The sequence below is a fragment of the Eumetopias jubatus genome, unplaced genomic scaffold (assembly GCF_037043125.1).
Source record: "Eumetopias jubatus isolate StellerSeaLion01/CBP00866 unplaced genomic scaffold, mEumJub1_p1.0 scaffold_4, whole genome shotgun sequence".
Taxonomy (NCBI): Eukaryota; Metazoa; Chordata; class Mammalia; order Carnivora; family Otariidae; genus Eumetopias; species Eumetopias jubatus.
Window position 1 is genome coordinate 127239123 of NW_028274810.1, and position 14130 is coordinate 127253252.

The following is a 14130-nucleotide window of genomic DNA, read 5'->3' on the forward strand; positions in this document are numbered from 1 at the left end:
CTATATTCTGTTACTGTATTCTCCCATGGATTTGAACTTCTCAGTAGTCTTCAGTTCCCAGTTGGTCACTCATCTTTCAATTTAATATCTATTAGTCTCAAAATATTTTTGAAGACCTTTATAAACAGTTTCTACTTTCATAAGAGTTTCTCATTACCATTCCAGATTCTATTTTATGCGATACAAAAAAAGTCATAATATAAAGGAAAATATATCTTTGAAATGTTTTAGATAAAGCATCATCCATATTGCAGATAGAAAAGGAGGCAGGAAAAATTACTGTGTTAATCTTTGTATAGTGAAAAAAGACCCTCCTTTTCCAGAAATAGAATTGAATACAAAATGAAGGCTCTTTGTGATTGATTTATTATTAATATTAACTATAGAATACTCATGATGGTATATAATAATAAACTTGATTATTTCCATTTTAATTAGAATTTTCTTTGTTTTCTCTCTTTTTAAATTTTTTTTCCCCCTAGCAATGGGCCACTTTTGCTCGGGTTTGGTATCTCTTAGATGGGAAAATGCAGCCCCCTGGCAAACTGGCTGCTATGGCATCAGTTAAACTTCAAGGATTGCATAAACCTATATACCATCAACTGAGTGAGTATCATTTTAGATCTGTCACTAGTAACCATAATTTTCATACCAGAATAGAATCTTGAAGAAGTCTGACTGAACTGCTTCTAAGGACCTCATTTTTCCTGGGATCCCTTGTTCCATTCAGCAAAAAACCTACTGGGGCACTACAATGAATTTGGCTTATTCATAGGAAAACCATACAGACCAGTTTGCCTGAGACAACCCCATTTTATGCCATTACAACAGCAAAATTATCTGTAGCCCTCCTTTCATTCTCAGATATCCTGATTGGGACTATAAATTATACGTTCACTCTTATACATGTTTCTTCACATGGCAATGTGCATTTGAATAGAGAATTTTTGAAAATGAAGAAATAAGTTTGCCCTCTCTTCTAAAAACCTTTTCCTCCAGGAAGATGGATAGAACTAGCTGGACATGGAAAGTTTACTCTTTACTGTTTTTAATTGATAGATTTGATTTTCTGTAACCTTTTTCCAATACAAAAGAAAAGAAAAAAGTTGTTTTGATACTAAAAGACTTGTGCTTGTTACGCATAGTTTTGATTGACTTCACTTAACCTGGGACTTCAGGGCCCACCCAGCAAGATCTAGGTGTTAGCTCTTACTCTTCATCTTGTTTGACCTGTCAACACCATTTTTGGCAATTGATCGTAGTTTTAGCTTTTTGAAACATGAAGTTACATATACAGTGTGTAGATATAGATAAATTAATATTTAAATATAGGTAATATTTTAAAGAAAATTAACAGTTATAATGAAGATGAAATAAATACGCATACACTCAACATTTGGGGTATTTCCAATTTTTTTTTTTTTTTTTTTTACCATTACAAACAATATTACTGTCAGTATTCTTGTACCTTTTTTACAGTGCATATGTGGATGAGTTTCTCTGAGGCCTGTTTACAGGATAGAAGTTACTGGGTTCAGAGGTGTTTAGGAAACTAGTTAGTCTTAACGCTGATGTCCTACCAGAGTTTGTATTATCCCTCATCTTCAGTAACACTTGATATTTTCATTCTCTTTAAGTTTGACTACTCTGGTAGATGTGAAATACACTCTCCTGATGGTTTTGCATTGTCCTGATTGCAAATGGTGCTATGTATCTTTTTCTCTTTATTGGCCTTTTATCATTTCTTCTTCTGGGAAATGTCTATACGTGTCTTTTGCCCATATTTCCACTGAGTTATTTGTCCCTTACAATTTTATAACTTTTACTGTGAACGTTTTCACATTTTCAGAAAAGCTCAAAGAATAGTACAGTGAATTATACCCTCCACCTAGATTACACAGTTATTAACATTTTAACATATAATTTAACATATAATTTTTTACTCAATCATTGCAAAATAAGTTGCAGATGTCATAATAAATCCCCCTGAATACTTCAGCATGTGTCTCCTAAGAATAAGAATACTCCCGTGTAACCAAAATGCCCTTATTACACATAACAAAACAAACATAATTTAACTGTATGATTTAATGTCCAGTACATTTTCAGATTTCTTTAGTAGTTCCAAGAATGTTCTTTAGAGCTGTTACTTTTTTTTAAGACCAGAATCCAACCAAGGTTTATGTATTGCCTTCAGTTGGTTATGTTTCTTTAATCCTTTTAATATAGAATAATCCTTATTTTCTTCTTGCAGCTACCCCTTTGGGGAGTCCAGGCTAGTTTTCATGTAAAGAACTTTCTTCTTAAACACATTCTCCATTTGTTCTTGGATGCATTCTCTTGCTAACTCCTCCTTCCCAGTTCCTTTTGTTCTTTTCAACTTTCCAATTCCCCAGTCTTCTCTCATTAAAAATTAGGAGTACCCTGGAACCTGGTCCTTGCACCCCTTCACATTCCTTAAGCAATCACATTCAGTTTCATATCTCTATCTTCTCTGATGCTTCTAGCTGCCAAATTTATATCTTCATTTTTTATCTTTTCCCTGTATTCCAGACTCACATAACCACATTTCTACTCAGCAAACTTCTTAGGTGTCTGGTAGACATCTCCAGCATGTTAATGTGTGTTTAACTTGGAGGTGTTGTACTTCCTGATTTCCCCCACCCAAACCAACCTGTTACTTCTGGTTTCCCAATCTCAATTAACACCTTCTTTACTCTTTTTCTTAGTTACTCTAGTCAGAAGTCTTTGCTTCATTTGTGACTTCCCTTTTTCAACTCCCTGTAAAAAATATATATCTATATATATGAAAAAATATACCTGAAGAAATATATATATCTGAGAAAATATATATATCTGAAATCTAGCCACCTCTCATTAACTCTCTCTTCTACTGTAATTTTAAACCACTGTACTCTCTATTCTGGGTTATTCCAAAAGCCTCCTCACTGATCTGCCTGCTTCTGCTCTTGCCCCAATAGGGTCTTTTCTCCACAGATCAGTTACAGTTGTCTTTTCCAAATGAGAATCAGAGGAAAAGCCAAATTATGTCAGTACCCTACAAGGACCTACATGGTATGGTCCCTATTATCTCCCTGATTTATTTCCTACCTCCCTTGAGTAATCCACTAAGGCTTACTACTGTTTCATTAATATACCTGCCAACACATTTTTGCCTTAGTGCCTTTTCACATTTTGTTCCCTCTGCCTGAATGGGATTTTCCAAATTTATGCCTTATTCCTTCACATCTTTCAAATTTCTGCTCATTTATATCCTGAGAGAGGCCTTCCCCAATTCCTCTGTCTGCTCCCCCTTTCACTTATTATACTTTACCTTGCCTTTAAAAAAAAAAGCATTCACTGATCACACATACCATATAAATGTGCATTATCCACCAGCCTTTACTAGATGAAGTTCTAAGAGGACAGGAACTTTGCCTGAATTTTTCACAGCTATATATGCCCAGTGCCTAGAATGGTGTTTGACACATAGCTGGACTGCATGAAATGTTTTTTGGTGGATATATGCATTCATGGATACCAGTTTTGAGAATGAAGAAGTTACTTTTAATCAGGGCTCTGGCATTTCAACTAAGTTAGATTTTGGATCTGTGGAGCTAGGAGAAAGAGACCTGTAGATGCTTTGATTTGTGTAAGAGCAAGAATTTGCCAGTTCCCCCATTTCTCATACTTGCTGCTCTAATCTTTTTCTTCACTTAATGAAAATTTCAAAGTAAGCCCACAACCTGTGAAATCTTTAAGTACAGAATTTGAATGTAAGGATTCTGTCATGTTGATCTTTGTTCTTCAGGCACCTTAGTACAATGTCTGGTCCTTCAGAGATGCTTGTCAGAAACATTTTGTGGAATGACACTTTTAAGAAAATGTTTTACAAGCACAGTCAATTCTCATTATTCGCTGTAGTTCCGTTCTTTAAAGTCACCACGAATGCTGAATGAGAGTGAACACCAAATCGTTGCTTCTGGGGGAGACACAGAGTTAGGTTCCTATGAGCCTCTGGTCACAGCATTTTTTGTCAGCCAATCAATACATAGTCTTGTTTGTTTTATGTGTTTCTGTTTAAAGACACCTTATTTAATACACATATTGTTGAACTTGCGGCCAACCACAGAGTAACTCATGACTGAACAACGCTTATCTAACACATTTTCTTTGTAAGACACACTGGAGCCTTTTTGCACTTAGGAACACTACACAGCCCTTGAGCATCAGACTTGAGGGATATTTAAAAAGTAAAGTCACTTTAAAAAGCACAAAAATGCCAAAAAGCTAGCACTAAATGGACCACAAAGGGACACTTGTTTATAGTAAGAGAACAGTCAGTGCATTACGTTATTTGACCTCAGTTGGAAACGAGTGCATCAAGCCACTCAGATTTTTCACTCATGTGCACATGTCTGCAAATGACTAAGAAAGCACCGCAGGTATTGAGATTAAAAATAAATTTTAAGAGAAGAGGCAAATTCGTAGTGTGGAATCCATGAATAATGAGGAGAACCTGTACTTCCAAAGTAAAATAGTGATGAGCAGACTTATGCTTGACTAATTCGAAATCTCGTTACTTTAAAAATCTCTTTTTTGGCAGACAAGGAGAATGCTGTAGTCCTAGAATTACCAAGTCATAGAAATTAATTCCTTAGGACTTCAGATATTTTGTTTAACTGCCTCATTTATAGATGAGAAAACTAAAATCAGAAGAATAAAGTGACTTTCTCACTGTCACTCAGCTGCAATATTATAATAGAACTGGGACCAGAACCCAGGGACTTGTTTCCTCAGAGGTAAATTTCCCATTCCACCGCAGTGTGGTGATTCTTAGCCACTTAAGCTGTGTTTTCCTGCTGATTTTTTTTTTTTACCTTAGCAATGTTATTAACAAGGTAATACACAAGATCTCTTAGATTGTTTTTGTAGAAATACAAACAGTACAAAATTTGGGGAAAAGTATAATTAGTAGTAATCTGATTTCCTTAAAGTATAGCACTTATCTATTCACTGAATTAAAGTTCTGCATTCTATAAGCAGGTCATTATTGCAAAAGTATTCCTTAGGTACCTAATGAGAATATTCTGCTAGAACACCAGACAAGCTTCTGTGGCTGCCTGTCCAGTCATCCTTTTCTAGTAGAGGAGAATAGCTTTTCTATGAAATTAAAAATTTACATTTTAAAGATGGAGTTATTTTTGTTTCACTAAAAAATTAAAATGTAACATATCAGCAAAACTTTTTATATCCACAAGATGTCACTAAAATCAAGACTTAAATTGCAAGCAATTTTCAACTTACAAACATCTCATGTTGTAAGCGTATTTCTGACATTCATTGGTTTAATAAGCATTTATTAAGCATGTATTATGTGCTCACAATCACTGTAAACATGTTTTTTTGAAAATTGACATGCAGTTTCCCAGAAAAATAATACTATCAATGATGGTCGTATATCCTAGAGTGATTATAAAAGTTAGCCAACAAAATAAATAAATAAATAAAAAATAAAAGTTAACCAATAATGTATCTAAACATGATACATACGATATTTGAACTACTTTATAGGTCCAGTGGACTTTGTCAAGTGTTGTAGAAAACCAACCTTCCACTTACAGGATTATTTTTTATGGAAAATGTGGTCTGGGTCAAGCTGGAAATGACGTGGAACTAGGAAAAGCATTCTCTCCTCTTTTCTAATTAGAGCTGCCCTTCTGAATTTAGGACCTGAGAGCTTTTTGAGCTTGTTTCTTTGTCACTGATAAATGAAAAGAAAGAACACATGGTAATTTTTGGATTATGACTTACTCTTCATGAGGATTCCACTCTTTTTGCTGCTTACAGATTAAAAAATTGAGGAGGACTGTATGAGCATTTATAAGAAGCAGAGAGGGATACGTGGGTGGCTCAGTCCGTTAAGTATCTGCCTTCCACTCAGGTCATGATCTGGGGGTCCTGGGATTGAGCCCCACCTTGGGCTCCCTGCTCAGCGGGGGGCCTGCTTCTCCTTGTGCCCCTCCCTTTGCCCCTCTCCCTGCTCGTGCTTTTTCTGTCTCTCTCTCTCTCGAATAAGTAAATAAAATCTTTTAAAAATAAATAAAAAATTAGAAAAGAAGTAGAGAGAAACTTTTCTTCAGCATTTTCTAGAGTTATTATTAGATTATCCTAAAATACTCCTGATCTACATGAAATGAAACAAAAGTTGCACACAGTTCTTAACATTATAAATGCTAGCACACCAGTTTACCAAAGATTAGATTAGATCTAGTCCAATCTCTAGCATTCTGCCTTGTATTATTTACATCTTGTAAGGACTTGTTAGAAAATAAAAAAGTTTAGGATGCTGTTTTTACAGTTAGCCAGCTAACATTTTTCTCTCTTACTATCGAGTTCAGTGTCAATTTATTTCAAATGTCAATCACTGCATCATTTTAATTTGGCAATCTTAATTACACATTTATTCTTCCGCTCCTAGAATATCATCATACAAAACAGTGAAGGAGAGTTTTGCTTCAGGTTACATCCAGAATACTTAACTCCTTTGGAAGATATTGAGATATTATCAATAAATTTGAACAACACACCTTATTCCTATCACAGTGTCTTTACACTCAGTAGATTTTGTGGTAACCTACATGGTTGTCGGTCGTATTGGCTATGCACAAGTTCAGGGATGCCAAAAATAACACTGAGCTAGGCATTTTGACATTTATCTTTCAAGGTTGGAAAAAAATATAATGGCCAAAGCCAATTTTGTTATGTATCACTAAATTGAAATAGCTATTTTTCAAACATTTCTCAAACCAAATCTTGTATGGAGACCCAATATATAAAAACAGTGCTGCACAGGGGTGCCTGGGTGGCGCAGTTGGTTAAGCGTCTGACTCTTGGTTTCTACTCAGGTCATGATCTCAGGGTCATGAAATAGAGCCCCATGTCAGGCTCCACGCTCAGCGCAGAGTCTGCTTGAGACTCTCTCTCCCTCTGCCCCCACCCTCCACGTGCTCTATCTCTCAAATAAATAAATCTTTAAAAAAGCAAAACAAAGCAGTGCTGTGCTGGCTGAAGGAGGGAGAAGATGCTGGACCCTTGCTCCTGTGAGTCACCTTCTCAGAACCTGACATCTGTATCAAATACAGTTTTAAAACCATCGAGCTAAACCAAAGAACTTTATTTTTTTATTTTTTTTAAGATTTTATTTATTTATTTGAGAGAGAGCATGCCCACAAGTAAGGGGAGAGGCAGTGGGAGAGGGAGAAGCAGGCTTCCCGCTGAGCAGGGAGCCTGATAACAGGGCTCCATCCCATTACCCTGGGATCATGACCCAAGCCAAAGGCAGACACTTAACCGACTGAGCCACCCAGGTGCTCCTAAACCAAAGTATCTCCCATGAAATCTAAGAAAGGAATTGAATGGGAGCCAGACGTGATAGAACAAGCCCTATTTACATTTTTTAATTTTTTTTATTATTATGTTATGTTGATCACCATACATCATTAGTTTTTGATGTAGTGTTCCATGATCTATTGTTTGCGTATAACACCCACTGCTCCATGCAGTACGTGCCCTCTTTAATACCCATCACCAGGCTAACCCCTCCCCCCGCCCCCTCCCCTCTAGAACCCTCAGTTTGTTTCTCAGAGTCCTTAGTCTCTCATGGTTCATCTCTCCCTCCAATTTCCCCCCCTTCATTCTTCCCTTCCTGCTATCTTCTTCTTCTTCTTCTTTTTTTTTTTTAATAAACCAAAGAACTTTTAAAGAAGGCTTTGACGCTGTGAAGGGGATGAAAAGACAAACTACAGGCTGAAGGGAAATATTTGAAAACCACACAGCCCACAGGAAATAAACATGTAATTAGAAAATGAGCAAAATACGTGACCAGCTGGCAAATAAACACATAAAAAATTCAACATTATTAGCCGTTAGGGAACAGATTAAAACCACAATGAGATACCACTACATATCTATCAGAATAGCTAAAATAAAAAATAGTGGCAATAAAAATGCTAGTGATGATGCAAAGAAATTGGATTACTTACACATTGCTGGTAGGAATGTAAAATGGTATAGCCAGTCTGGAAAAGAATATGGCAGTTTCTTATAAAACTAAACATGAGTTTACCATATATCAGTTGCACTTTTGGGCCTTTGTCCCAGAGAAATTAAAACACAAAAACCTGTACCAATTAATAATACTTCTGTATTACTCTTTATCCCCCTATAGTTATCAGCTCTTGGCATATTGTATATTTACTTATTTGTTTGTTTAATGTCTAGCTCATTCCACTAGAATGTAAGATTTATTATGAACAGGGATTTCCGTTGTATTCATTGCTATATTCCCAACATCAAGAACAGTACCTAGCATTAGTAAGTAGTAAGTTGGTTAATCAATCAATCAATGGAAAAGGAGTATAAAGCAGATTTTGGAAGAGAATCCTGCCAAACTTATATATATCTCCATCTGAATCTACCCTTGTATGGAGTCTGAGTAGCTCAGACAATTTTGAATGGTCTGATTTCTAAGGTAAGAACTAGGAGTATCTCCCATGAAATCTCAGAAAGGAATTGAATGGGAGCCAGATGTGATAGAACAAGCCCTATTTACATTAAAGTGAACACCAGGAATTTTTTTTTAACACTGTGACTGGTAACTCCCATTATATGAGTTTACATTAAGAGTCTTCAGAAGGAAGCTTATAATGTAGGTGGAGGGAATAAAATTGTACAAACAATAGGACAAGATAGGGTTAAATCAGTATCATAAGAGAAATTCAGGCATCTTTGTGGAATCAAAGGAGGTTGGCTTTGGTATTAGGAAAGGCTTTATGGAAGGACTGGTATTTATTTTGGAACTTGATATTTATGTGGAACTTAAATTTTTTGGATAAAATTTAGCAAGTGGAAATAAATCAGGAGAGTATTTCTAGTGGATGGAACAAAGAAAAGATTGGAGGATCTGTGTATACATTGTGTGTGTGTGTGTTTTGAATAGAAATAATGGAATAATGCTTTGGGGAATAGCAAGTGTAGTAGTGAGATGACTGTGAGACTTACAATGTAGAAAGTGATTTTAAGATGCCTAGCTCAGGCCCTTGCATGTGGGGGATACAGAATGAATGTTACTTCTCTTTCTCCCAGGCAATTTTGAGGAAAAATTGGGAGTTCTGGCTTAGGGGAGAAAACGAGCCAAAACACTGAAGCCGTAGCACTGAGAAGCACCCCTGAGAGTGTAACTCATCATGAGACTTTCAGTTCCCTGACAGGAAGCTTTTGAGTTTCCATTTTGATTGATTTTGTCTGAATTTATTTGGCACCTAATATTTATTTATTTATTTATTTATTACATTTATTACATTTATTTAGTTTAGCATTGAATATTATAAAAAGGGGCCAAATAAGGTTACATATCTAAGGTGAGAATTTTTTACAAATAAACTCAGAATTCCTATTCTAAAAATCACTTACTGAGCTCTAATTTTTTTAAATCTGAAGGGAATTAATTTCTCTTGGAACATCTCTTCATCAGGCAATAGAGTTCCAGTTTATATGCATTTGGTGCAAATTATAAAGCATAATTTTTTAGTTAAAACCTTAAAATGAAATCTATTTAACAAGAAATTTAGACAGAAATGATTGTACTATATTCAGGATCTTAGCCTTTAACGATATTGGCTTTTGTTTTAATATATAATGCAGTAAAAAAAACAAATATTTAATTGCTGATTAGTTCTCTTTAGAGTCAGAGAAGTGCTTCTAAGAATGTATTTAATAGAGATCTGGCATAAGTTATTGAGAGAGAATAACTTTTCCCAGATTAGATGTTCCTACCTTAGAGATGAAAGAACATGATTTTCATCTACTCTGTGGTATTCTTTCTAATGTCCTTTGAAATATCCTTTTTGATCTCTACAAAAGAGAGTAGCTTTGTTTGGAGTAGCTCAAAGTGCTTTTTGCATACTTACAGCTTAAGTAACATTTTAAAAATGAATTCAGCTTTCGTGTAAAGTTAACAATTCCATTTTTCCTCCACGTAAGTGTCATGGAAAGAGCCAGAACGTGGTGTTCAATAACATGGCATGTGAGCTTTGGCAGATCACTTAATCTTAGCAAGCCTTAGCTTCTTCAACTGTAAATGTCTGCTTGAAAACTAAGGTAACTGAAGCATTCTCTGAAACGATATAGATCTCTTCTCACCCTCTTTGTTTTTCTTTTCATTTGCCCAATTGCATTCCTTAGTAGCCCACTGTGGGTCACTTATAGGAACTTTAGGCAATCCACCAAATACAAGCTATCTTTTCAACCCACTCACAGCAAACTTCCTGGGTCTTCCCTTTACATTTCTAGATTCCCTTTCACTGTGGTAAAGAAAACCGACCTGCTTTATCCTCTCTCCTTTACCCTTGTTCCACATAGACTATGACTGTACTTCTCTCTGAAAATGCTGTCATTCCAATTCAAAGCTCTGCATAGAATCTTATAATGTAATCGTTAGTTTTCATATATGGTATTTATTTATACTTAGTTTTTCAGGTTTTTTTTTAATAAATAAGCTTTTAGAATCTTTTTAAGTTTCCCTTTTACTATAATAGGCATTTAAAAAATGTTTCTGATTACTTGATTTTGTGATGTATAGTGACTTCTTTGAAAACTGCATGTTGACTTTTTAGGGTTTTTTGTTTTGTTTTGTTTTGTTTTGTTTTAGGTGAACAGCCAAATTTAGGGGTACTTTCACTGGAAAATTAATACATATATTTTAATTTTCAAGTCATCTGTCATATCAAATATGCATGTTGTCATAGTTGAGAGTGGCAGTTTAAATGTAGCTACTTAAAATGTGGGTGGAAAAAGCCTTGGGTTAGTAGTTAAGCATAAGATCATAGTACTCTATTGTTCTCTGAATTTGAGAAGAATAATCAGTTGTGATGTTTTACATTTGTTTTCAATTTGCCTATTGGTAAAACATACCTTTTTATTTCTATATGCATATTGTTTTCAATTTGTCTTCTATTTTTAAGGCAAAGTTTGTATTAGATATTTAAAGGTATGTTAATATAAACATTTTAGCAAAGTGTGATTATTAATGGGAAAAGACAATAGGAATAACAATAGTTTGCCTTTCAAAGATGTATTGTTGTTATTGGCATCTTTATTATAGTGTCTGTTACCTTCTAGTGTTGAGATTTTCCAAATGTCTGGCCAATTCTTTCTATACTTAGGTGTTATATAAAAGAAGAACAGAACAGCAAAATCCTGTTCAAGGATTTTGGTGTTGCACTGTGACTTGCTTTATATATTTTAATGTTTTGTTTAGACTTTGAAAAGCTTTATAAATAACCAAGATCACTTTTTCTTAAGGTCATGGCTTTCATATAAAATCTTTCTTTCTTTGTTCTTTTTAAATCTAGGTGACTGTGGGGATCATGTTGTCATTATGAACACAAGGCACATTGCATTTTCTGGAAATAAATGGGAACAAAAAGTATACTCCTCACATACTGGGTAAGATAAAGCCATTGTCCAACAGACATATGAAAAAGTGCTTACATCACTAACCATCAGGAAATGGCCAGTCAAAACCACAATGAGATACTACCTTACCCCTGTCAGCATGGCCAGAATCAAGAAGACGATACATAACAAATGTTGATGAGGATGTGGAGAAAAAGGAACCTTCATCCACTGTTGGTGGGAATGTAAACTGGTGCAGCCACTGTGGAAAACAGTATGGAGGTTCCACAAAAAATTAAAAATAGAACTACCCTATGATCCAGTATTTCCACTACTTAGGTATTTAGCCAAAGAAAATGAAAACACTAATTTGTGAATACATATATACCCCTATGTTTATTGCAGCATTATTTATAATAGGCAAGATATAGAAAAGCAATCAAGTGTCCACTGATAGATGAATGGATAATGATGTACACATGTGCATGCACTGGAATATTACTCAGCCACAAAAAAGGATGCAGTCTTGCCATTTGCAACAATATGAGTATATAATGTTAAGTGAAGACTCGGAGAAAGATAAATAAGATGCGATTTCACTTATATATGGAATCTAAAAAACAAATAAATAGGGACACCTGGGTGGCTCAGTCCATTAAGCGTCTGCCTTCAGCTCAGGTCATGATCCCGGGGTCCTGGGATTGAGCCCCGCGTCGGGCTCCCTGCTCAGTGGGAGGCCTGCTTCTCCCTCTCCCTCTGCTCCCCTGTTCCTGCTCTCTTTCTCTCTCAAATAAGTAAATAATCTTTAAAAAAATAATAAATAAATGAATAAACAAAAAGCAGAATCAGAGCTATAAATATAAAGAACAAATTGATGATTGCTAGAGGGGATGAGAGTGGAGGGGATGGGCAAAATGGGTGAAGGGGAATGGGAGATACAGACTTCTAGTTATGGAGTGAATAAGTCGCGGGGATAAAAGGTTCAGAATGGGAATATAGTCGGTGGTATTGTAATAGCATTGTATAGCATAACATACAGAGTTGTTGAATCACTAAGTTGTACACCTGAAACTAATGTAACATCATGTGTCAGCTATACTCAAAAAAAAAAGATAATGCATTGTCAAGGAAGATAGGTAGTTGAAATATATTACTTTAAAAATACTCTTGGTCTTACTACGGGTGCCGGGCTGGCTCAGTTGGAAGAGATGCCTCTTCATCTCAGGGTTATGAGTGTGAGCTCCATGTTGGGTCTAGAGAATATTTAAAAAAAATTTTTTTTTTAAATAAATAAGTAAACAAACCCATCCCTTAAAAAAAAGGAATACTATAGATCTCACTTAAAAAGCTATTTTCAAAAATTGGCATTTAAGAAAATACTAATTTTGTATATGCTACATATATAATTTAATCAAAAAACCCACAGAACTATACCAAATACTAGTTACTAGTGACAGTATTTGTTTTTCCTGGGAGCTTTTCACATAACTTCTCTGGTTTAGATTATTCTCATTTTTTAGTCAGTCTTCTCAATTTTTTCTTTCTGTTTCCTATAATTCATGTTACTGCTATTTCCTGAACCATAACACATGAGATGTTTAAGGAATGGTGAACAAAATCCCCAAGTTTGGAAGATACCTAAAATCCCCACAACATACCTTTCAAGATCCAGGTCTCTCTGCCAGTGTTTGAATAATAACCATCTCGTGGCTTGTAAGGCAGCCCATTCATTCCACCTTTGAAATGGTTTAAATTTTAGAAAGCTCTTTATGCTATTGAATCATAATCTGTTTTTCTGCAGCTTTCATACTGGTCTTAGTTCTCCTCTTTGGACAGTGTAAAATAATCATATCTCTTCCACAGGACATCCTTCACATAATTTTGAGAAAGGGATGAATAAGAGCCCATTGATTAATCTTTTCCCTAGGCTAAACATGTATAGTTTCTTCAGAGTTCTTCCTTTGGCTTCCCTTTGACTATCGCCTGTGTATCTTGGTCACTCTCTAGATACAGTCATTTCTTGTCAGTGTCTTTCGTAACTAAATATACTCAACTGGCTATGTTCTGATGGTTTCCTGGTATATTGGGAGTCCTCCATTTTTCAGTTGCAGTCCTCTATTGCAACAGAACTTTTCTTCAAGGCCATATCACTGGGTAGTACACTGAGTTCATGATCAGCTAAAACTCCCAAGTCTTTCTTAAACATGCTGCTGTTCAACCATGTATCTTCCTTCTTGTATGTTTTAGTTGCATTTTAACCCAACTACAATACCTTAGTTAAGTTTTATCTCCAGCCTTTTAAAATCTTTTGAGATCTTGATTGTGTCATGTAATGTGTTAGTTAACCCTTCTGCTTCAGATCATATATAAATTTAATTAAGCATACCTTCTATACTATCATGTAAGATATGGTTAGAAATGTTGACCTTTCATGGGTTCCTGGGTGGCTCAGTCAGTTAAGCGGCTGACTCTTGATTTCAGCTCAGGTTATGATCTCAGGGTCCTGGGATCAAGCCCCGCATAGGGCTGTATGCTCAGTGGGGAGTCTGCTTGAGATTCTCTCTCTCCTTTTACCCCTCTCCCCACTCATGCTCTCTCTCTAAAATAAATAAATAGATCTTTAAAAAAAAAAAGAAATGTTAGCCTTTCATTCTTGATTAAAATTATTATTTT

The 14130-nt window shown here is 35.4% G+C and overlaps 1 protein-coding gene across 1 annotated transcript in view; it reads left to right on the forward strand.

Annotated features, from left to right (window-relative positions):
* The window catches only part of MRPL13 (mitochondrial ribosomal protein L13), a 47858-nt gene that overhangs the window by 3606 nt on the left and 30122 nt on the right, over nucleotides 1-14130 (forward strand). Inside the window, exons 2-3 of the mRNA XM_028090864.2 lie at nucleotides 483-606; nucleotides 11415-11508. Of these exons, the coding sequence (XP_027946665.1) occupies nucleotides 483-606; nucleotides 11415-11508 (218 nt within the window). The remainder of the gene's footprint in view (nucleotides 1-482; nucleotides 607-11414; nucleotides 11509-14130) is intronic.